At 37.9% G+C, this 26,575-nt stretch overlaps 1 protein-coding gene across 3 annotated transcripts in view; it reads right to left on the reverse strand.

Moving 5' to 3' along the window:
* Positions 1 to 26,575, reverse strand: part of FBN1 (fibrillin 1) — a 249,651-nt gene that overhangs the window by 170,470 nt on the left and 52,606 nt on the right. For all 3 annotated transcript variants that reach the window (XM_036924512.2, XM_036924514.2, XM_057488789.1), the window contains exon 6: positions 26,100 to 26,195. In XM_036924512.2, the coding sequence (XP_036780407.2) occupies positions 26,100 to 26,195 (96 nt within the window). The remainder of the gene's footprint in view (positions 1 to 26,099; positions 26,196 to 26,575) is intronic.

Genomic DNA, 26,575 nt, shown 5'->3' on the forward strand with positions numbered 1-26,575 from the left:
TTTTACAGCCTCACAACCAGTGATTATGAACTAAGATGAAAATCTCCACATTCCAAAGAATGTGCAGGCAGGAAAACAGCAACCCTGCTTAATCCTTAGGCCAGAATGTCAAGTTGGAAGGGGTAATAGGAAGCTGGGAAATGAAAAGGTAAGATGACAATAGGGAATGACCTCACCTATTTGTCTGAGGTATCATAAAGTCTCAGTGTATTTGAGTCATTCAATTACAACACCTTGTATAGCCAATGATTTTTAAATCATCATTCATTTTGCTTACCTTCCAACTCCATCTGTTCTGATATCATCTCTCCATTCACAATGATCTACCTACAGTTTCCCTGATAATGCTGTTTGTTCTTCCCTGTCAAGTCGTTTTCTTCATCAACTCATAGAAATCCTTCTAGACTTTATAAATCTTTAATTTTCCAGTCCTCCAAAAAATCTTCCTCGACTTCTCAATCTGACCTAATGCTTTTTTTCTCCTTTCATCACACCTTGTGCATATGCTGTTACCCTACACTGGATTCCCTCATTTCCTCATTTACTCCCTCATTTACCTGATGAGATTTGTCCCAGTGGACTGTAAACTCCGGAGGTGCAGGAGTCTTGTTTTTTGGTCTTTGTGCCCCAGCACCTCCTAATTAGTACTTGCTGGGAGAAGGAAAGGAAAGAGTGAGGGAAAGGGAGGAAGGAAAGACAGACTAATGTGAATTTTTGGCTTAAAGTTATATCATTCATTCTTTCATTCCTTCAGCAATTTTTTTAACTTGAGAGTGCATTACATGTCAGATGCCGCCATGGTAGCCGAGGATACCACAAAGTGGCTGGGGATGGGGGGTGAGAACGCAATCCCCATCTCCTGAAGTTTACTAGTGAAGTGGGAGAGCTGGATCATAAATGAGCTATGCAGTGTGCCAGGTGGAAGAGGTGGCATGGAGAACCAGGAAACAGAGAAGGTGGATGAGCGGGCTCAGAGGAGGGGACTGCTGTGAAAAACAAGCCGCCACACTTCCCATTCAATGACTCACCACCCATCTTTATTATTTCTATTTTCCTTCTTATAAGGAATTCGTGCTTTCCTTCTTCAGCCTCCCTTCCAATGGCAATGCTTTCAAACCTCATAACTCTCAAGGCATTTTTTTAACCTCAGTCGTTTTTTCTGATGCCCAACACAATAGGGCTATAAATCTGCCACATACTACTACTAGTTTAGGCCTCTCCAAGTTATAACCCATGTGGCCCAGCCAAGATACAGAGATTCCCCAAAAATGCTTTCATCATATCCCAGCTGGAATCTCTTAATTTATTATTTTCAGGTCTAGCCAGCACCTCCTATGAGCACTTGCAGTGCGGGAGTAACTAGGTCACAGTCATGTTCTCAAGATTCTGACCCCCAATTACAATTCTCCCATGATAAAGGAATTTGTGTACAAATTTATGTGAACCAAGGTTTTTCCTTTCTCAAGCCCACTAATATTTTCTCCTGTGTAACTGGGCCAAAAACTCAGTTCTCAAGATAAAGAAGTATTTTAGGTTTATGAACCACTGATTAATTCCAAGGGAACATTCAAACATCTTCCACCACTCTTTCCTGGCCCCCTTAAATTGTACTTCATTTTTTCCCCATTTTGCCCATTGTAATACACTCTGGCAGTCTTGCAATAAGAATGCAATCAGGAAACAGCAGAACAAGTCACTTAAATAAGCAAAGCCTGTTCTTTCTTGAATCAAGTGGACCTAAGAATGCTCATGGCCTCTCCTTCCCTGGAGATTTCTATGGGAAGCAGCTTGTGATTACTTTTACTTTTATATTTCATGTGTTGGTGACTCTCCATAATGCATGAATTAATTAAAGAAATTTAGGAAGTGAGCTGGCTAACACAGCCTGATTGTCCTATTTGCATTTATGCAATAGTACATTTATGGCATGTATTTTGTTGTAAAAGTAGTCTTCAGGTGGCACCAAATGACTGATTTGTACAGTTTAACAACTTAATTCAAAAAGAAATTAGGATGTTACTACATAGTTGTTACTAAAATAATATTGTTCTTTAAGCCAACAAATATCTCAGAACACACTGTCTATAAGAACTTGAAGATTTGAATATGTATTTTTGGCCAAGGATGAGCAAAAGGGAATCAGAAGTGATTCTGTTAGTTCAAGATTTGAGAAGAAAAATAATATTTAAAATAAAACCTACTAAGGTAAGCAAATGGCTCAAATTCGTTGTTAGCTCATTTGTTAAAAAAGAAAAATAAGGAAGAAAATTAAAATCTTCAAGGAAAGAAGCACAAGATACCTACCTCCAACATGCATGCTCAAAAACTATGTTCAAAGGGATAATGACTGTATGTTATGGACAAGACAATACTTTTGCTCGTAATGATGTTATTTTTTAGGCTATATGGAAACACTGTGATTTGGACTGACTAGGAGTGTTTGTGGTTTGATATATCCTTTGTTAATGTTCCATTCCTAGACCTGTGCTCTCCAAAAAGCATCCTCTGATTTATTTTTAAGTGAAAAATGGCAGCTGCAAAAATGCATCTCCACCTTGTTAAAGCTTGTAGACACGTTCAGGGATCATGTATGTGAGTGGTGACACAGCTTTGAAAGGGGGACAGGCAGGGAAAACACAGTGTTAGGACCAAAGGTCTCCAGGAGAGCACTGGAAAGTCCTATTGTCATGATAAATGTCTGAATGTAGCACTCACAGCAGGGAATGATAAAAAGTTTTTCTTTACATGCTTGTAATGGACAATTTCTTGGCAAAATCAATTCTTAAAATACCATGCTAATTGAATTTAAGGATTAATTCCATGCAGGAAGCAAAATAGATGATTACTTCTAGGTCTGTTGTTTAATTTTAATAATGGCTCTTCTTTTCATTTTTTAATTGTGGTTTTAACTACAAAAACATAGATTTCTACCACCCTCTCAAAAAAGCAGGGAAGAAGGAGAGAATATTTTTTCATATTCTATCAAGTCTCAACATCCCAGAAGCTAGCCTCTTGAAACCTCTGGGTGTTTGGAATAGTTTAGGACTCTGAAAAACAATGAGGAGAATATTTTTAGCAATCTCCTGACTTAGATGCATAATTCTTTAACTCATCTACAGGTCTTATCTCAGTCCACATTGATCCAGACAACTATGTAAGAAAAGAGCACTCTATGTCCCTAGCCCTTCACAAACTGTTAAGGAAAGAAAACTTAAATTATAAATCCGACTCTTCCAGGCTCCGTATCCTATAAAGTTCTCCTCATCAGTGAATATCTCTTTCATACTTAATTAAGTCCATGCTTGATTTTGTAGTTAAAACCATTTAGATTCAATGATTCTAAATTTCTCTAAGTGTGGCAGGGTGCATATCTTTTAAACAACCATTAGGACTAAGCAAGTTATCATTACAATTAGCTTCCTGAAGGTAAAAAGGAGCCCATTAAATAAATAACTTATTTATTCTAAAATCAGTCCTATATTAAGACAAATGTTATTCTAAGATGGAATGAATTAAAGGATAACAGGGGAAAAGAGCCTAAGTAATAAGAATCTAAGGATAAATTTGTGATGGAAGGAATCATCCGTGTTTCTCAAGACAGTAACTTGCCTGCCCAGTAACTGCTTTGAAATATTTTGCATGAGAATACTTGCTACAAATCTCATGGTAACATTTTATACTTACTTAGTGAAGTTTCTGAAATATGTTTACAATTGTATAAATTAGAGTTTGAAGAATAAACAGGAATTAGTGGATAACTACAAAATGTAAATTTTGAAATTGAAGAGATAGATTATGACACTTCTGTTTCTCTCTCTCTCTTCTTTTTGTGCAATAACTAAAGTTAAAAGAGAAAGCCTGAAATATCCACCCTTCTTGTTATTTCTCAATCCAACATCTTCTTTTAATTTTCTTCGTCTTCTCCTCCAGTTTTCCCAGTTGCTTCTCAGCCAACAGATCCTCATACCTACCCATACTGTGACGCTATCAAAGGAGAACATACAGCCACAATGCACGCACCATGGCTAAAAGAAAACACAGTCCTTTGGACCATTCATTCTTGAAAATCTAACAAACATGACATTTGTATTTCTTGGGGCAACTGAAAAGCATCTGTTAAAAGTCTTCAGTTTCTTAGCACTATGAAACATGAATTATATTGTTGACCTTCAGAGATCAATCAATCAATCTGTCTCTTTCTCAGCCTCTCCTTGGAAATTTCACATTATATCCCCTCTGACATTAGCATTTCAGGCTTTCTGAGATGCTTTGCATAGTATTATATACTGTCCCAAGTGCACTCTGTAAATTGGCTCTTCAATGGGATTTGGCAAGATAGTGCTTAGCCTATGGATGACAGATAACCCTACAGTCAACACACTGGATTGGGCAACCACTGTAAGGCCTGGGAAAAAAGAAACAAAATCTACTTAGACCATTCCAGTGATGCTAGACTATGCCAAAAGCCACACACCCAAATCTGAATTTCTTCTGAAAGCCAGATCTCCTTGTGACCAAATGTTTCTCAGGGTAAGAAAATTGATAGCATATTAATCCATGTCACTTCAGGCAACCCAAAGCAATCCATCTTAATTTTTCTCATGTTTATCCCCCTATTTTTAGCTGCAGATTAGCTACAGTTACTACTCTGTCCTATAGAGTTAAAATAAAGCTAGTTATAATTTCATAATCAAGAACAGAGAGGTAGGAGGCTACCACTGAAGCAGTGAGTGGAACTTCATGCCCTCCTACAGGGGTGCAGACAAGAATCAAACACCACTGATTCAGCTTGTTTGCTTCTACTGAGTAAGGCCGAGGGAGCCCAGAAATCATTACAGCAACACACCGGAAAACCATTCAGTCCCCTCTGAACCCAGTCCTGTTTGCTTAAAGTGATAGGCTGGATGTATGTCAGACCCATTCTTTTTATTCAACAAATATTTACTGATCATCTACTATGTGTCAGCACTACTGTAGACACTGTGACTAAGCAGGCAAAAATATCTGTTCTCATGAAGTTCATGCTATAGAGGAGACTATTCTCCTGTTCTTAATTCCCAGTCATTTTTATAAGCATGAAACTATGAAACTACAAGTCTCCTGATATGTACATCAAGAAGACAAAAACTGATCATAAAAGAAAACCAGTTCTCAGCCTTCCCTGAACACACACTGCAATACACCTGAAAATAACTTCAGGCTTACAGAAATTACATCAGAGAAGAATGACACAGCAGCAGTACATTCACTTCTATGTCCAGATTCTCAGTGCCTGTGTGTTCTAAGGCTCCATCGGGACCACATTCTCTTACTCTATTCACAGCTCAGTTGTAGCTAAGCTCCCACATCCATCGCCAGATTCACCTTTTGCCTAGGTAGAAGTGTTTTGGTCAAACAACATCCACTTAAAATTAAAGACAAGCTGTCCCCATCAAACCCAGTCCAAACAATTTGCCTAGTCACCTGAAATTTAGTATTTTTAAGTGATCTAGAGACTGAGAGATGCAGAGAATGAAAATAGCTATATGTCAGCCATCCAATTGAGAATCAAAGAGGTACATGAGATGGAGAGAAAAGAAGACAGAGCTAAAGTAAAAGGATAATTCATAATAGCTAAAAAAGCAATCCTAGAGATGATTGTAGCTCTAAGTACTAGGCAAATATTTGCTGGAGAATATAAATGCACCATAGCATAGTCTAGGCTGAATTAAAAAACAAAGATCTCATTCCTAAACACCTGTGTTAAGTTAGAGACAGAGGAGCCTTCCAACCTGTTCACTTGACTCTAAAATATGGGCATTCTCACAAGATTGGCCTACGGACCAAGTGAGGCAGTGTGTATGTCTATAAAGTACTGCAAAGACGGAAAGGAATCATATAACTTGGCTTCTCTGGGATATTAACAGCCTGTAGAATTCATTGGGCTGTATCTGACACTGTTTGTGGTTTTAAAAAGTCAAGAGGAAAACTATCCATTAAAAGTGGAAATGGTAGATCACTCACTTTTTACTTGAATCCCAAGACATTCAAGAAATAAACTGTGCCCCATGCCATGCAGCCTGATTTCATGTATTGTGCATAGTGGGCCTCCAACAATATTGGCTGTTTAATTTTCAAGATATTTTAGACACAGTAAGAGTTTATCCATCCAAAGCCTATAAAACCACATGTGGTATTATGAAAATGACACACCCAAACACTATGTTGCTAGGTGGTTGTTTTTATTGTTCACATAAACCATTACAAATGTATCTAGTGCCTGAGGTAGTGGCCATGACTTGTCCAAATAGTAAATGATTTATTGATACCACAATTGTTATTATGATATCCAAAGGCATTCCCCAGGGACAAGTCTGCATGTGTCCACTCAAAAGCATGCATTATCTCAAAATGCTTAATGCCTGAACAAAACATGTTCATGGCGTACTTGTTTTATGAACTTTAAGGCCATCTAAGCTCCAGTTTAATCATTTTCCTGGGGGGGAAGCTAAGGGTCAGAGTCCCTATAGAAGCAGAAGGATTAGAGGAAAGGCAATACAAGCAACAAAACTCAAGATCCCTCTGGTTCTGAAGAATACTGGAAATCTACAAGAAGCTTCTGGCCCTGAGTCAGTATTTCAAGGCTCTTTGAGGCAGATTCTCACAGACAACCTGAGCCACCAGGCTTCTAATGAGCCATAGAAATGTCCACAGTGCTTTTTTATTTCCCAGCGTGGGTGTCACAGCCTTAAAGAGCCATGTGCAGTGTTCTCCTGACCACTGCTCCCACCTTATCTCCCAGCACTTGTCCTCACTGTCTGAACTCTGTCCATAAAGCCCTTCTCTCATTTCCTCCAAAACATACATGTTGGCCATCTTAGGACCTTTCCACATAGTCTTCCTTCTACTAGAGAGTTTCCCCTCACTCTTCACATGGCTGGAGACTTCTCATCCTTCAGAGAGGCACCCTCAACTGTCAATCCACATGCCACCTCATTATTCTCTGCTCTCATACCCTCTATTTTCCTTCGTGGTGTTCACCAGATTGATACTAAGATGTTGTGGGTTTATCTGTTCAATCTCTACTTCTTCCACTAGAACATAACTCCAGGAGGCAGGGGTAAGTGTGTTTCCTGTACTATTATACATCTCCAGTCATTAGCATAGTTCCTGGGAAATAACTGATGCATGATGGATAAATTCATATCTCTTCTTAGAACACTTTCTTTTCAGTTTAATATCTTACCTTTTTACGGATACACTTAACAAAACTAACGAGTGATGTTTGAAATTTGTAGGTTTAAAACACCCAATCTTTTGGCTTTTCTAGCTTTAGTCCTGTGGGACTAACATTTTTAGTCCTTTACAACTGAAGAAGAAAGGCATGTGGATTCTACAAGTGAAAGCACCTCACCACACAGACCGACGTTGACTGGGCCATATTTACAGATGCAAGTTCATGCAGCCACCTATAAAGGTGAGTATATACTGTGTATAGGTGTTCCATTTACTTTGCTGATGGAAAAGTTTCTATTACCTCCTTTTAATTTTAGAATGCTGCATTTCTTAAACAGCTAAGTACCTCTTACATTTCACCAGTGTCCTTTTATGAAGAGACAAGGTCAGTCCCCCTTCTGAATCTGTGTTCTGTGTCAAAGTAAGCAAACAAAACCTTTTAGTAACCTGGGGTCAGTTGTTGTGAAAACAAATGTTTTTCCTGCTACAGTTGCTATATTTTATGGAAATGTTTGTCACTCACCCTTGCACGTCCTCTTTCCTTTATTAGTATTTGCACTATTGCAGTTTTAGCTTTTGCTTCAACTGCAAAAATTGGACATGTCTTAAAGAAAAGCATATGGTTGATGTGACATCCAAATAAGAATTTGGGGCTTTATCTGTATAGAAGATCCAAAAAATATGCTGATCCGGTAAAATAACAAAACCTGCAAATGGAGAACAGTCACAATGGGGACTTTAATAATTGGGTCTAATTTTGGTGGTAGATGAAAGTTTCATGATACTGTTTATGAAACAATGATTTTCAACCACTTTACTCCCACTTTCATGAGAATAAAAATTTTAATAGCAGTTATTTAATACAATACATGTAGTATGGATGTGCCAGGTCCCATGCTAAGTCTGTTGCATATTATCTTATTCAACCTTTCCAAAAATCTCACTAGATAGGTACTATTATCATCCCCATTGTAAAGATTAAATTAACTGGCTGAGAGGCATGCAGTAACTGCCTAAGGCCTCACAGCCAACAGATGGCAGGATTTTCTTCAGAGTCTTGAGTTCTTAACCTATTTTCTAGAAATGATAAGGCATTTAAAAAAGAAAACATCTACTAATTAGGCATCTTTTTAAGCCTTTAAAAAAATATTATCAATATACAATTATACAAGCAACATTATGGTTACTAGACTCCCCCTATTATCAAGTCCCTACCACATACCCCATTACAGTCACTGTCCATCAGTGTAGTAAGACGCTATAGAGTCACTACTTGTCTTCTCTGTGTTATACTGCCTTCCCTGTGCCCTGCCCCCACAGTATGTGTGCTAATCGTAATGCCCTTTATTCCCCTTCTCCTTCCCTTCCTATCCACCAACACCCAGTCCCCTTCCCTTTGGCAACTGTTAGTCCATTCTTCGGTTCTGTGAGTCTACTGCTGTTTTGTTCATTCAGTTTTTTCTTTGTTCTTATGCTCCACAGATGAGTGAAATCATTTGATACTTGTCTTTCTCCACCTGGCTTATTTCACTGAGCATAATACCCTCTAGCTCCATCCTTGTTGTTGCAAATGGTAGGATTTGTTTTCTTCTTATGGCTGAATAATATTCCATTGTGTATATGTACCACATCTTCTTTATCCATTCATCTACTGATGGACACTTAGGTTGCTTCCATTTCTTGGCTATTGTAAATAGTGCTGCAATAAACATAGGGGTGCATATGTCTTTTTCAAACTGGGCTTCTGCATTCTTAGGGTAAATTTCTGGGAGTGGAATTCCTGGGTGAAATGGTATTTCTATTTTGAGTTCTTTTTGAGGAACCTCCATACTGCTTTCCACAATGGTTGAACTAATTTACATTCCCACCAGCAGTGTAGGAGGGTTCCCCTTTCTCCACATCCTCGCCAACACTTGTTGTTGTTTGTCTTTTGGATGTTGGCCATCCTAACTGGTGTGAGGTGATGTCTCATTGTGGTTTTAATGTGCATTTCTCTGATGATTAAAGATGCGGAGCATCTTTTCATGTGCCTGTTGGCCATCTGAATTTCTTCTTTGGAAATGTGTCTGTTCAGCTCTTCTGCCCGTTTTTTTATTGGCTTATTAGCTTTTTGTTTGTTGAGGTGCATGAGCTCTTTATATAATTTGGATGTCAACCCCTTATCAGATATGTCATTATTTATGAATATATTCTCCCATACTGTAGGATGTCTTTTTGTTCTACTGATGATGTCCTTTGCTGTACAGAGGTTTTTAGTTCGATATAGTCACAATTGTTCATTTTTGCTTTTGTTTCCCTTGCCCTGGGAGATATGTACATGAAGAGGTTGCTCATGTTTATGTCCAAGAGATTTTTGCCTATGATTTTTTTCTAACAGTTTTATGGTTTCATGACTTACATTCAGGTCTTTGATCCATTTTGAGTTTACTTTTGTGTATGGAGTTAAACAATAATCCAGTTTTATTCTCTTACATGTAGTTGTCCAGTTTTGTCAACACCAGCTGTTGAAGAGGCTGTCATTTCCCTATTGTATGTCCATGGCTCCTTTATCGTATATTAACTGACCATGTATGGTTGGGTTTATATCTGGGCTATCTAGTCTATTCCATTGGTCTATGGGTCTGTTCTTGTGCCAGTACCAAACTGTCTTGATTACTGTGGCTTTGTAGTAGAGTTTGAAGTCAGGGAGCATAATTCCCCCAGCTTTATTCTTCCTTCTCAGGATTACTTTGACTATTTGGGATCTTTCATGGTTCCATATGAATTTTAGAACTATTTGCTCTAGTTCATTGAAAAATGCTGTTGGTATTTTGATAGGGATTGCATTGAATCCGTAGACTGCTTTAGGGAGGATGGCCATTTTGACAATATTAATTCTTCCTATCCATGAGCATGGGATGTGTTTCCATTTATTGGTTTCTTCTTTAATTTCTCTCATGAGTGTCTTGTAGTTTCCAGAGTATACGTCTTTCACTTCCTTGGTTAGGTTTATTCCTAGGTATTTATTCTTTTTGATGCAATTGTGAATGGAATTGTTTTCCTGATTTCTCTTTCTGCTATTCATCATCAGTGTATAGGAATGCAACAGATTTCTGTGTATTAATTTTGTATCCCGCAACTTTACTGAATTCAGATATTACATATAGTAGTTTTGGAGTGTATTCTTTAGGTTTTTTTATGAACAATATCATGTAATCTGCAAACAGGGACAGTTTGATTTCTTCCTTACCAATCTGGATGCCTTTTATTTCTTTGTGTTGTCTGATTGCCATCGCTAGTACCTCTAGAACTATGTTGAATAAAAGTGAGTAGAGTGGGCATCCTTGTCTTGTTCCCAATCTTAAAGGAAAAACTTTCAGCTTCTCGCTGTTAATTATAATGTTGGTTGTGGGTTTGTCATATATGGCATTTATTATGTTGAGGTACTTGCCCTCTATACCCATTTTGTTGAGAGCTTTTATCATGAATGGATGTTGAATTTTGTCAAATGCTTTTCCAGCATCTATGGAGATGATCATGTAGGTTTTGTCCTTCTTTTTGTTGATGTAGTGGATGATGCTGATGGATTTCGAATGTTGTACCATCCTTGTATCACTGGGATGAATCACACTTGATCATGATGGATGATCTTTCTGATGTATTTTTTATTTTGGTTTGCTAATATTTTGTTGAGTACTTTTGCATCTATGTTCATCAGGGATATTGGTCTACAATTTTCTTTTGTTATGGTGTCCTTGCATCTTTGCCTGGTTTTGGTATTGCCTGGCCAATTAGATATTGGCCACGTAGAATGAGTTTGGGAGTATTCCCTCCTATTCTAGTTTTTTGAAAACTTTAAGGAGGATGGGTATTAGGTCTTCACTAAATGTTTGATAAAATTCAGCAGTGAAACCATCTGTTACATGGGTTTAGTTCATAGGTAGTCTTTTGATTAGCATTCTTTGCTGGTAATGGGTATATTCAGATTTTCTGTTTCTTCCTGGGTCAGGCTTGGAAGGTTATATTTTTCTAGAAAGTTGTCCATTTCTTCTAGGTTATCCCGTTTGTTAGCATATAATTTTCATAGTATTTTCTCATAATTCTTTGTATTTCTGTGGTGTCTGTAGTGATTTTTCCTTTCTCAATTGATTCTGTTTATGTGTGTAGACTCTCTTTTTTTCTTGATAAGTCTGGCTAGGGGTTTATCTATTTTGTTTATTTTTTTGAAGAACCAGCTCCTGGTTTCATTGATTCTTTCTATTGTTTTATTCTTCTTGATTTTATTTATTTCTGCTCTAATCTTTATTATGTCCCTCCTTCTACTGACTTTGGGCCTCATTTGTTCTTCTTTTTCTAGTTTCAGTAATTGTGAGTTTAGACTGTTCATTTCTAATTGTTATTCTTTCCTTAGGTAGGCCTGTATTGCAATATACTTCCTTCTTAGCACAGCCTTCACTGTGTCCCACAGATTTTGTGGTGTTGAGTTACTGTTGTCATTTGTCTCCATATACTGCTTATCTCTGTTTTTATGTGGTCATTGATCCATTGATTATTTAGGAGCATGTTATTAAGCCTCCATGTGTTTGCGGGCTTTTTCATTTTCTTTGCATGATTTATTTCTAGTTTCATATCTTTGTGATGTGAGAAGCTGGTTGATGCAATTTCAATATTTTTGAATTTACTGAGGCTGTTTTTGTGGCCTAGTATATGATCTATTCTTGAAAATGTTCCATGTGCACTTGAGAAGAATGTGTATCCTGTTGCTCTTGGATGGAGTGTTCTGTAGATGTCCATTAGGTCCATATGTTCTAATGTGTTGTTCAGTTCCTCTGTCTCTTTACTTATTTTCTGTCTGGTTGATCTGTCCTTTGGTGATTGGTATATTGAAGTCTCCTAGAATGAATGCATTGCATCCTATTTCCCCCTTTAATTCTGTTAGCATTTGTTTCACATATGTAGGTGATCCTGTGTTGGGTGCATAGATATTTATAATAGTTATATCCTCTTGTTGGACTGATCCCTTTAACATTATGTAATGTCCTTCTTTGTCTCTTGTTACTTTCTTTGTTTTGAAGTCTATTTTGTCTGATACAAGTACTGTAACTCCTGCTTTTCTCTCCCTATTAGTTGTATGAAATATCTTTTTCCATCCCTTTACTTGCAGTCTGTGTATGTCTTTGGGTTTGAAGTGGGTCTCTTGTAGGCAGCATATCGATAGGTCTTGTGTTTTTATCCATTCATTGACTCTATGTCTTTTGATTGCTGCATTCAGATCATTTACATTTAGTGTGATTATCAATAGGTATGTACTTATTGCCATTGCAGGCTTTAGTTTCATGGTTACCAAAGTTCAAGGGTAATTCCCTTACTATCTAACAGTCTAATTTAACTCACTTCATATGCTATTACAAACACAACCTAAAGATTCTTTTTTCCCCTCCTTTTTCTTCCTCCTCCATTCTTTGTATGTTATGAATCATATTCTGTACTCTTTGTCTATCCCTTGGGTGACATCTATTTAGTCTTAGGAATACTTTCATCTATAGGACTTCCTCCTAAATGCACTGTAGAGGTGGTTTTTGGGAGGTAAATTCTCTCAGCTTTTGCTTATCTGAAAATTGTTTAATCCCTCCTTCAAATTTAAATGATAACCTTGCCAGGTAGGGTATTCTTGGTTCAAGGCCCTTCTGCTTCATTGCATTAAATATATCATGCCACTCCCTTCTGGCCTGTAAGTTTTCTGTTGACAAATCTGATGAAAGCCTGATGGGTTTTCCTTTGTATGTGATCTTTTTTCTTTCTCTATCTGCTTTTAAAAGTCTGTCTTTGTCTTGTTCTTTGCCATTTTAATTATTATATGTCTTTATATTGTCTCCCTTGGGTCCTTTGTGTTGGGAGATCTGTGTATCTCCATGGCTTGAGAGTCTATCTCCTTCCCCAGATTGGGGAAGTTTTCAGCAATTACCTCCTCAATGACACTTTCTATCCCTTTTTCGCTCTATTCTTCTTCTGGTACCCCTATAATGCAAATATTGTTCCATTTGGATTGGTCACACAATTCTCTCAATATTCTTTCATTTTTAGAGATTCTTTTTTCTCTCAGTGCCTCAGCTTCTTTGTATTCCTCTTCTCTAATTTCCATTCCATTTACCATCTCTTCTACTGCATCTAACCTACTTTTAAATCCCTCCATTGCATGTTTCATTTCAGATATGGAATTTCTTAATGATTGAATCTCCATCCTAAATTTGTTCCTGAGTTCTTGAATATTTTTCTGTACCTCCATGAGCATGTTTATGATTCTTATTTTGAATTCTCTTTCAGGATGATTGGTGAGTTCAGTTTCATTTGGCCCTTTTTCTGGGGTTTGTGAGATTTTGTTCTAAAACATGTTCTTTTGACATTTCATATTTCTGTGTAGTGCCCTGTAGTGCCCAGAACCTCCAGTCTATGGAGCTGCTCAGCCCCTAGAGTGACGTTGTAGGTCATAGGGAAGCAGAGCTGGTGCCTGGGGGAAAGAAAGATCTGTTTCCTGATTCCCGTCTGCTGTGCCTGTCTCCAGTATCACAGCCACTTGGCTGAGCACACAGGTGTAAGCCTCTGTGTTTTGCGTCTCTAGCTGTTATAGGTGGGCCTCCCTGTGGCTGGCCTGACACCAGTGCAGTGAATGCTGGTTTGCGAGCTGGTGCTGTCAGGCCAGGAAGAAGGCTCAGCAGGCTGCATATCACAGTGGGGGGCCTCGGAGCTGAGAAGGCAGCCAGGGGGATGGAGCACCTGAAGCTCCTCAAAGTTACCAATCTGCTGGGCAGAGCGCACCCAGACAACCTTGTACCCCTATCCCTTCTCCTGCGCAGCAAGCTCCGTGCAAACCCTGCCCCTTCAGCAGCCCTCTCACTGCTGGGAAGTCTCTCAAACCTTCTACCTTTCCTTCATCCCACAGTGGCAGGGTGTGTATTCCCTCCTCCACAAATGGCCGGAATCTGTCTCTCAGACACTCTGCCTGTCCCAGCTCTCCAACCTCCAGAGCACCACACAGTGTAGGTTTCTGCTCATGAAGCAGATCTCCAGGGCCAGATGTTCAGCAGTCCCAGGCTTCCACCCACTCCCTGCTCTGTTTCTCTTCCCCTGATAGTGAGATAGGGTGGAGGAAGGGCCTGGGTCCTGCTGGATCAAGGCTTTGGTACCTTGCCCTGTTTCATGACATCTACTCTCTTCTTGAGGTCTGTATGCAGTCTGGTGCAGCCTTCTTTCCTGTTGCTGTTTTAGGGTTAGTTATATTAACTATATTTTTGCACTATCTGTGGTTTTGGGAGGAGTTCTCTGTCTCACCTCTCACACCTCCATCTTGAATCTCCTAATTAGGCAACTTAAGTTAAAACACTAAAATTATTGTTATGTGATACTGACAAGGTGGAATACAGCCTCCTTTGGAATAAAATTCAGTTTTGAAAATAATTTCCCTATCATTTCCTCTCATTCATAAAAAAGAATAACAACCCAGGAGTCATGAAAACAGGGGAGCTTGATGCACATTCCAAGTTGGCTCGGTAAAGGGTTGTAATGACTTCTCAAGAGTTGCTGCCTTTTGTTTGGTTTTGTGATAGCTTGTTCTGCTTGCAGTGTGGAAAAACAATGTAGAAAGAAATGAAGCCTAAATAAGGTCAGCTCTATCCAACTCCAAATTATGCAATTTTTTTTTAGTTTGAGAATTTTCTATGGTATTGAAAGGTTGTTTTCCTCAAAGAGGGCAACTCAAACCTCTATTGCACACTACTATCCAAAGCCAGTTTTATATCATTACAATGTATATATGCCTCTGCTTTGTCTTTTTCCCATAGCACAACAAGAAAGTTCCAAAATATCTCCACTTCGGAAGGGAACTTTACAAATGATTATATAAAAAAAGAAATAAAATTTACTTCTGCAGCACCATGGTTTTGTCTTTGTCTTTTAAAGCTCACTAGCTTGAATTTAAAGACTAAAATCACTAGAATCCCAACAGAATATCAGCTTTTCAACTGGGACATTAGGAAATAAATTATCCCTAAGAGCTAATGCATATTTATAAAAATATTTTCAATTTGGGTAAAATTTGCCACCAAACGTGCAAGCCTTCTCTTTCTGCCTGACTGAGGTCCTACAACAGTGAAGGTCAACAAGCAGCCTTTGAGAAGGCAGGCAGGAAAATAAGAGTGCCCCAGGGACAGAGCTAGAAGTAGGCTTATTTTATAAATTGTACCATTGGACCATTCTTTAGTTCCTGGAGAAATAAATATCCCAATCTATTGTTAAGTTACAAAGTTCTTCTGACACAGTTCAGAGAAAAGGGATTGATATTAAGGGTATATGGTAAGAAATTTGGAGAACATTTCCTTTCATGCATTTCACAGAAATCACTTCCCACATATTCCAGTTATTAATACCTGTATTCATATTTCCATATGAAATACAGATGCATTTGTAGGTACTGTTGTTCAGAGTACCTTTTTTAAAAATGTCCCATGAAACAAATATATTTAACATTTAAAAACTATCTCTCATCAACCTCAAGATCCCACAGTTAAATTAAACAAATCAACAAAGATATAATTAATACACACCTACTCTCTTCTCAGCACTGGGCTTGGTCCTCAAAGAGATAGAAAGCAGTAGCAGACACAAGACTTGTTATTTGGGAAGTACCATAGCCTGGCTGGAAGACTGTACACAAATCAGCATTGTATTAGCTTCAAAACTAAAACTAGATTAGCAAGTTTTATAATCCCAAATTATAGTGTCTGACAGACCAAATTTAATTTTTAAAGAAAATACTGAATATGTATCTATACACACACTTTTTCACATATATTTTCACATATATAGTAATATTTGTGTTTTGCATATATTCATATTTTAAAATTAATAAGTCATCTGTGTTTCATTTAGTGAAGAAAATAATTTTAAGAAAACTTAAAATATTTTTAAATTGCTTGTAAGACTCCCTAAAAGACATAAAACAGGATTCTAGGTATTTTTATGATGATAATAAGTATTTCCAAACAAGAACACCAAATGTACATGGAAAACGGTTTTTTGACAAGGTAACTATGCTCATCTCTTCTTAGTAAACACCATTAAAAACCATCAGTATAGATCCCCAAGGACAAGGACTGTGTCACCCAATTATTTCAAAATGTAGTAAAATACAAGACTAAATTAGAGGAATAACAATACTAAAATGGTTGTTGTAGCTTAAAGTGAATGGCAAGGACCAAAAATTTAATACATGCACCTATCATCAAACAGAAACATGGATGGGGTCCAGGTAGCCAGAGGTGGCGATGTCAGCAAAGTGACATGGGAATTGATGGAGCTGGGTGGTGGAGCTCTCTAGGGTCAGGAAAAGACTGGGAAAAGAATAAGCCTACAACTTGACCTTGACAGAAAAAAACTGAACCAATCTACAAAAGGAAGCTCGAGCTCCAAGAATATCCGGTACACTTATTTCCGGTAAGTAGTACCCCCCCCCCCAAGGGCTGACAAGAGCCAGAGGGCATGCATGCCAATCACATCAAACCTTGAAGAACCACGAACTTATCACTATTGAATGAGATAGTCCACCTTGCCTAGGTGATACTTCAGAGTATATGAGAACCAAACTCAGAGAATAGGTGTTTCATACTACACTTTAATTTGGGGTTAAGAATACACAGGTAAGTTACATGATGAAGCTCTTCCTCCAAAAATCTTCAGACATTCACATATTCATCTTTAGATGAGGACCATATATGGATTTAAAACATCTATCTAGAACATGAAGATGCTGTCATAGAAATATCAAGTGATTTTCAAAATGTCAAAATAATCAGAATCTGGGTCTCCAAGATAAGAATGTTAAAGATGTTAAGAGAAAAAAGGAAGGTGGGGAGTCTAAAATTAATGGATTTGGAAGTGCTGGGTTAAACTAAGTCAAAATGGTTACCTTCTTGTGGGACTCCCAAGAGCCAATAGGCTAATATACCCAGAGCTTCTCTAATAAAAAGGACATGCTATAGAGTTTTCAAAATGCTAATGACCATGGAAACTTCATTTCATGGAACCCCCATGGGACTAATGTTCTACAAAAAATACTTTGGCACATCATCTGGATATATTTGTCCAATAAACATTTACAGACCAGAAACAACACAGATTCTCTAGAGGTCATAGCTACTAGGGAACAGAAACACTTAATGTTCTCAAGGAATCTCAATTGAGCATGTAAAATTGGTAAGGGTCTCCAGACTGCTATCTATAGGCTAAGCTAAAACAGTTTCAGAAGTAGAGCAGTCTACCCACTAACTGATATATACAAAGGAGAAAAATTTTTAAATCCCAGTACCCTGCCACATACAGAAATTGTGCAGAAGAACAATTCAGTAGAATAGAAGGAGTATCACAGAGAGATTCGAAATTGACCTTCCCTTTTTTGGAGTTCAGCAAGTTGACATCCAGTCCCCTCCTCTCCTCTTAGGTGGTCTCCCACACTGAGAGAGATGACATAGCAGAGATCACCTAAGTGTGACTGTGTCCTCCTTTCCCCCTGCTCAGTTCCAACCTCTGCATCTCTGTACCGTCTCCTTCCTTCACTAGTCCTTTCCCTCACCTGCTCTGCCTAGCTTAATCTTTGCCCTGCTTGGTCACTCAACCATTTCATGTATGCATTTCTATCTTTCCAAAAAATGGTTTTAAGTCCCTGATGACAAGAACCATATACTTCCTTCTGCTTCCATTACAGTGCTTAGCTTAGGGCTGAGCCCATATGAAATAGTTGCTACAGTTGAATCTAACTGACATGACTAAAAAAGATTTTGCTTGTCATTTATATTTGAAGAAAGTTCCACTGAAACAGATATTCTGAGAAATTAGACTCTCATCTAAACCCTTGGATCTGTTTTTTAAAAATTAGTTTAAATATCAACACAGGCCCTGATTCTCTTAGAAGCTGAAGAAGCAGCAGCAGGAAGAAGGAAAATTAGAGACGTAACAGAGACCTTAGGCGAAGTGTCAATGTGTATTCCTAGCAGCAAAGGTTCAGAGCTGTGCTTTCCTACATGGTAGCCTCCAGCCACATGTGGCTGTCAGCTGGCCCAAACTGAGATGTGGCACAGTAGATGCATTAGAGTTCAAAGACAGTATGGAAAAATGAATGCAAAATATCTCATTAATAATTTTTAATATTGAATATCTATTGAAATAAAACTTTTGAATAGATTGGGTTAAATAAAATGTATTATTAAAATTAGTTTTAACTGTTTCTTTTTACTTTCTCATGTGGCTACTAGAAAAGTTGAGTTATAAGTGGAGCTCACATTATAGTTCTATTGGTCAGCACTGTTCTACTATTTTGAGTATCCAAAACTGAAAAGTAGTTCAAATATTAAATGGGGGCTACAAACTTATAAAAGCTAGTTTCATCTTTTCTTTGAAGTTCATAACAGCTAAAAAAAAAGAAGAAGAAAAAGGTAATAAAGGTCATCTTCAATATATTTGAAGATGAAACCAGGACACCAGAACTTATATCCAATTCAATAACTATATTAAATTATTTACTTTGATAATATTAGAGGATGCTAAAATGGACATTTCAGTTGAAGCACCAAAACAACAGATACCACATTCTAAGTCAAGTGTGACACTATGATGCAGAATTTGCAAAGAAGGTGATGTTAATCTGGTCACAGGGCTCTTAAACCCTCATGAATATCAAGAATATCAAAATGTCCAAGGTCTTAAGAGATGAGAAGAGGGTTACTTGGGAGAGGGCTGAACTGTCACTAGCTAAGAAACTGGTGGAGGACCACATTATGATGACAAGTCATGAAAGAGGCTTCAGGGAGGCTGCTCAGACTGCATGATATGCACCCACTGCAGTTTGGAGGACTGGGGACTGGGGAGTGTCTAGTGCCTGGAAACTGGCTGGCCAAATGCTGTGACATGGTTCAAGGGAGAGCTTGTTGCTATGTCAAAGTCGGTTTGCACTCTGGCAATCTATCATGACAAAAAATGCGTGTTTTCCACTCTCAAGCTGTGAGACACTGCAAGAGAAAGCTGCAGTGCAGTGGGCTCACACTCTTCTCAGAGTGCTGCCTGGAGCAGCAATGAGGCCTCAAATGGCTGGAGGTACCACTGGATGCCCAGGGGCTGAGGAAGGAACTATTAGCTACCAATATGAACACAGATGCTTCTGCTCACTAAGGGACCCACAAGGCAGAAATTCTGAAAGGGACTGGAAAATTGCATCCACAAGCAGGGGAAACACTAGCCCACTGACTGGGCTCAGAGGGACAGAGAATAGGAGACAAAAATTAACCCGCCTTATGATGGCATGCCACCGGACCTGCTTGTTCATACCAGGCATGGCAGCATATGTTCCCTACATGTATACAGTTACTTAACCACAAAAAATGAGTGTCTGTGTCAACAGATAGATTTCCTGGAACAATTGTAGGAAAATCAAGTTAATTCAATGATCCACCAACTGCCAAACATTGCAATACCACTTTAGATGCATAGTAACATTTAGGGAGTTCTGCCTCTCTATCTACACATTGGTATTTACTTTCCATTTACGTTAGATACCAAAAACGAGGCTAACAGAGGGCTTCAGCACATTAGTAACAACAGTTATTGCTTGTTACCTTTTACAAAAAATAAAATATGCATAGTTCACAAAGCTCTGTCTTTCAAAGGCACTTAAGCATGGAAGTTAGCCTGTGACATTTACTCTGGGAACTTTAATAGCCATCTAAAATGTAAAATTATGTTAAATTAGTATCAGAAATACAGCACTGTAAAACTTACTTCCAAACAGAGAAGAGAGGAGGTGGGACCTACATTTCATCAATGCCTTCCAGGAAAAAAAAGCATGAGAAAATCAGTTCTTCATTCCATGAATCATTCTAGACAGGCTTTTGAGAGTACATCACTCTGCTTTCTTTTATGAGGCAAATATATCCAAAATATAATACCTACAAGTGTACGGTTATTATGTACTTGTATCATTATATGTTAGTCCTTTCCATTCATTAGATACAATGAAGATGCTGCTTTCCAGGTTTTACAAAAAAAAAAAATGCTTACCTATTGCTTTCAGGACAGGTTTTTTGAAAACTGTTCAGTGAAATCATTTAAAAAAATCTGTGCAAAATCATCATATTTGTGTCATCAGAGAAACAAAGTTATGAGAATAATAGTTTCTCAGATACCAACTGCACATAACAGAAGTGGAATTACAACAAACCTGTCTTCTACTCTTCTTCCATTAATGTGCAAAACAAAAAACAAACAAAAAAACTAAGCTAAACACATTTTCCAGCTCCATTAACACTGGAATTCCCTAAAGGAGGCAAATATGATGACTGAAGATTAGTTCACTTTCCATTGACACACTTCTCTGATGGACTATGAATCATCACCATAGTTCCATTTTTATTCTAGTCCATATTTGTTCCCCATTTTTCCTTTTCTTAAAGCTCTCAGTTCAATAATAATGCTTTCCCCTATACTTCATCCACTAATAGCCAGCAGTACAGCCAACAAGACTTTTCTGATTTTGGCAAAATTCCCAGTATTGTCTTCACAGTTTAGACTTGGGTAAGAATTTAAAACTGAAAAAATGATTCAGGATTGAAAAGAATCTATGTCCATGCTTACATTTACACAGTACATGATGAAGATCTCTAGATGAAATAATCATAGAAAGCTCCTTGTTATTCACATTTATGCTTCCAAATGACTTCATCCTTTGGTTTACATAAAGCTTGACATTAAAACACAATCCAATTCCATATGCTTTAAGAGCTACATGAGATAATTCTTTTCATTGCTTTTTAATCTAAGTCAATTTTTGACCCCAAACTACTAAAGTGTTTGACTATCCACTATAGTCACTAGAAATGACACTATTTAAGGTTGTTTCTAAAAACCCAAACACCTCCCAGAGAGGGGGAAAAAAATGGCCACATACCCATTTGAATGTAGGGCTGACTCTATAAAGTAATTCAAAAAAATCGTTTCCATATATGGTTTGAAGAGTTGTAATATTGCAAGAAAACGATATAACCTTCTGTGGTAACCACCCTAAATGAAAACATTAATTTATACTGTATGTCTACCTCTAAGAATGTTGGTTCAGTCCAGTGAAGTCAATCTATAGGAACTGCAGACAGGAATCACCCTCACTGAGAGTAGATTTTTATCTTTAAAATATTAAAATCAATCAACAAGGAAATATTCCAGAACTCTACCTTAGCTAAATCCAAGCAACACTCAGGACTCCTTTCCTTTGGCTTTTAACGATTTAAAATTTAGCTCGACTTTGAAAGACCTAAAACTCAGCTCAGCCATACCAGGGAGGAGCTACCTACCTAGTCAATTTCTTGAAGGGTGTTTTCCGGTTTTTTTTTTTTAATCTATTATTTCCACACTGAACCTCATAGTCCTAGATTTATTCTTCCAATTCCTCAGAAAATTCTTTATAGTTACTAATGGCTTCTTCTCAGTGAAACCCAAATATAGCACAATGGTTAAATGTGCTGGCTTATGAACCTGACTGGCTGGGTTCAGTTTTTGACTGCACCACTTAAAAGCTGTCTGACCTTGGGCAGGCTATTTGACTTCTCTCTGCCTCTGTTTACTCCTTTCTAAAATGGGGCTGTTTATAGGACTTGTCTCACAAGGTTGTTGCAAATCACCCAAGTAAAGTATTTGGCACACTGCCGGACATTCTAAGCACCCAGTACACATCACTTATTATGATATCAAAGGGCCTCGCAGGCATTCTTATTTCTCCACACTTTGAAGAGTCTAACAATTGCCAAGCTACTCCTTGCTTTGACTTTCTTTGGCTCAGTGCTCTTCTGGTTCTCTGGCTTCTTTTTGTGTTTTCTCAGTACCTATCTTTTGTTTTCTTCTTCCCCAGCCCTGTTCAGTATACCCTCTCCCCATCTCCCAGTTCAGATCTACCCTGACCAGTCTTCTCTCTTTTTTCATTACCTTGAGAAGTTCCATCCACTCTCATGATTCACTGTATCTCATGATTCACAAAAGCATTTAACAAGATTTTAAATAGTCTGCATTCTCAGGCACGAGGACAAGAGAAAGCATGGTTCCATGTTAGTCTTGTTGGCAGTAATTATGGTACTATGCAATACCAAAATAGGCACTGACCTCATTTCAATATTCTAATAACAAATGCTAACATACTGTACCACTGACCTGAGGCAATGATAAGTTTCACTGGTTACTTAAGGTGTAAGCAGAGAGGGACTGGCCCATCCTGATTGGAAAGGAACAATCAGGAAAACCATAAATGTAAATTTGCAGAAAAAAATGTAAGAAGAACAATGAAAAAAACTTGGGATGTAAAAAAACACAGAGATGCAACCTTTGATACAGAATGTAGTAGGACGTAGCAAACCCAAGTGTCCACAGGGGCTAAAAAGCAAGCCAAATAAATGCAGTGAACAGGATGTGTGACAATTGGAAGTGGTGCGGATTGTGGCAACCTAGAGAACTGTAACCAAAGGTATTCACATTCGGTATTTAAAAGTAAACACCGCAGGCCAAACAAGTCACAGTCCCCTACTTTTCCTCCTCTGAGTATAGACAGAGGCAATAGTATCACTGCCACCTGCCCAATAAGGCTGACCAGCCAAGAAATTTTTAAAACACATATGTTTTTTACAAGTGAGACAAATCTGCTTCATAATGTGGTCACATTTGTTGAATGAATGTTATGACTCGTAATTCAAACAAGGATCCACTGCTTGTCTCCACCACAAATAAACACTTATGTTCATGGATTATTAAAATTCACTTGTTAGTTTAAAGTGATCCAAATTCTGCCAGTAGCACCCACAAAGGTTATTCCATTCTCGTATTGGCTCTCTGAGGTAGCTACAGATGTATGAAAGTTCCAAGATCTCCCCAGGACAGAGCTGCTCATCCTGAGAAGTACCTGAAACTGATATTTAAACTGTTCTTTTCCATGCACATTGCATCATGATAGAAGTTATTTGTTTATTGCTGCCTGTTTTGAGTCAAAACATACCTTCTTTTCTGCATCCCTGCCAACTGAAATATGACAGTCTGTGGCCCTGAAAGATCATACTTCTGAAAAATGGGGCCACATTCAATTAGATAAGCTCTGCATAAAATGAAAACAACGAAAAATATCCAGTATTTTCCACAAGTAGGCAAACAGCAATTACTTTCAGGAGATACTTGTTCATCTGATCATCGTTATCTCCAAATTTCCTAATGCTTCAAAATAAGTCCAGTTCAACACTTCTGGGCAACGTACTTATACATCAGTCATTGAGTTTGGGGTAGGAATTAAAAAAGATAATGAAACCACAGTTGCTACTGAAGAGCTTACACTCTAGTGGGGGTGACGGGCATGGAAACCTGCTTTTTCAATATAATGTGTTAGGTTCTGTTGAAAGAGGTATGGAGAGAGTGCTAAGAGAATGCAGAAGAAACAGAGTTCAGCTTCCTGGAAGGGAGAAGAGAAATCAGTAGAATTACAGGAAGTTCATGTTTAGAAATAAAAAAATCACATCTCAATTAAAACACAATGCAACTAGTCTTGGTAGTTAAACTTAATAAACTAGCCTAGGTAATAAACAACTTAGTAAGTATGCTAATGACCATCAGGAGAAGACACACTGAATACTTCCCTGTGCTTCAGGATGGATCTATTCATTTTCATTAATCACTCATGAAATCATAAGCATACACTACAGTAAAGGGATATATTGCTTCTTACTCTTTAAAGAGGGAGGCAGATGACCCATAAAAGCAGAAAACAGTTTAGACTTTATAAATGGAAATGGAGTTCTGGAATCAAAAGGACTCCTACTCCCCTCTCCCATGTGGTGAGGGAAATTACCCTTGGGTTTCCCTTCTCCCACTGAAGTCCTGGAGTTGTATTCATGGGTACAAGAGGCAAAGAGTAATGATTAAAGAGAGCTGATTCCTCCCCAGTCTCCACAACTGCAAATGCCTGAAAATCTGCCACCAGAGGATGAATTTTACTTAGATGCCTTGTGAAGATTCTATAGAACCAAAATATATTGACACTTTTGTGCAAACTCCAGGCTAGCCTTATGATGGAAGGGGCAGTTAAAGACACTCCAAACCTTGAAAATACCCTGAGTAATGATGCCAGTTTTGATTAGTAGTTTGGTAACTTAACCCATTCACCTCATTTCTTAATCTTGGTCTAAGATCAAGTTTTTGAAGAAATAACTATGGATGGTTACATATCATGCCCTCTTTATTTTAGACTATGTTGTCATCAATATCTGAACTGCAGATATCAATATTCTTTGCAGAAAATTGTTAACCACTTTCTTGGAGGTAAAATGCCTAAACTTCAGCCTATTAGTAACTTTTCTTAAACAAATTAAACCCAGTATTATCATCTGGGAAATTATTTTCACACAAACTCCTCAAGTTGTATATTAACAATTTTAATCTCAACCATTTAAAGCCTATGTCATCTTCACTGAGTAAATAATAAGGCACAGCATGCTACTACCTAATTGAAACAGTTGTCTCTATTAGTCTGGATACCATTAGATATATATTAGCTCCAAGTCAATAAAAACACATCAAGTTGAAAAGAGAAACAGTTTTAAACAGTGACTCTAAAATGATGCCAAATGCAGTGTCAAGGCCAAGAGCCCATAATGCACTACACATCAATTCCAAGGACTAGTCTTATGAACAGGAATACAATATAACTTATGCAGCAATAACAGTAATTGACCCAGGATTACTTGCTAAAATATGTATTGTTACTTTATCAGCAAGCAATTGAATTTAAATGAATTTGTAAAAATAGAAACAAAAAATAATTTCTCACATACCACACTCTCTGCTCTGTTTTTAAATAACATATATTCAACAGCTGCTCCCAAATCTTGATTTTCCATCTTAGAATAAAGATATCTTTATATATCTTTGAATAAAACTGACAATTGCAGTTTAAAAAGCCTTTAAAGTATTTGTCAGTGGCCATTTTTCATGAGCATTTTTGCAGTTTTCTATGAAATGAACCTCCCAAACCTCCAATGTACAACTAGGAACAATGTGAGAATGGCTATGAATGTAGAGACCAGAAGATCAATAAGGCCAAAGTTTTGGGGTGGGAAGGAAAACTTAAGAATATTACACACATACATCTATCTCAGTATCATATTTGTCTTTATAGGTAGGCAAATCATGTAGAACATGTCTTTTAATTACGAGCAGCAGTAAGCATTAGACTTGAAAACTGAAAACCCATATTCAAATTAAAGCTTATGATTATGTGTGTGACCTTAGGCAGATCCCTTGAGCTCCCAGACCCTTGGTCTTCCCATATGGAAAAATTTGGACATCAGTGGGTTTCATATATATAAAAGCAGTTTCTCAGCAGGTGATGGATATTTCTAGTAAATTTTGAATTCTAAACTTGTATGCTGCTACAGCCCCCAATAGGGGAAGGTCCTAATAGATACGTAGTTGTATTTTTCTTCAGTCCAAATTTTTCCTTTTCCATGCAGATGTTTTCTTTGAAGCCACTTCTCTAATGTATTAGGATAAAAATGAGCTCAATCCTTCCTTACCTTTAGGGAAAATTCTCTTTTTTTTATCTTGATGCTAGCCAGTATTTACGTATATGCTCACAGCTGAGTCCCACACTCCACTGGCAGGAATTACTAAATAACATGCATAGATTAAGGGCCATTGTCTTGTCTTCCTATGAACTTGATGATCCAGGAATCCCCTCAAAGCTCGGCAAAAATTCATCACGTAACCACAAATTCTGACGTGTTTAAATCAAAAGTAGCTTTAGCCACCCCGACATCTTTGTATTAATTCATTTTTTTAATTACCTCTTTCACACTGGGGTCCAGTAAAGCCATAAGTGCATGCACATCGATTTGGGGCCACACACCTTCCTCCATTGAGACAGCCACTCTCACAGACAGCTGTAAAATAAGGAGAGAGAAGTTGAGAGGTTTCACACTTAACAATTCCCTGAAAGGATGACAACAAAAAAATCTAAATAATCACCCTGATGTTCGTTTTAAACAGTTAATCTACATTTCAGCTCCACATCCATGTTAACATGGGCAGTTTCCTTCTGGGAAATATCTGAGCAAAGCTCTCAGTTCTGTAACTACAGTGGTGGTTTAGGGGAGGCATCACTAGACTAGAACTGCATTTTAGCAAGCTGACTCTTTTGCTTAGGATTTATATTTAATTTCCAGAGGGCTCCTATGAGGGGAAACTTGGCCCCTCTACCTCCCCCTTACAGAAATGCAGCATGTTCAGTCAACACAATTAACTGCAAACATCAAAACATTAA

This window comes from Manis pentadactyla, chromosome 11, assembly GCF_030020395.1.
Source record: "Manis pentadactyla isolate mManPen7 chromosome 11, mManPen7.hap1, whole genome shotgun sequence".
Lineage (NCBI taxonomy): Eukaryota > Metazoa > Chordata > Mammalia > Pholidota > Manidae > Manis > Manis pentadactyla.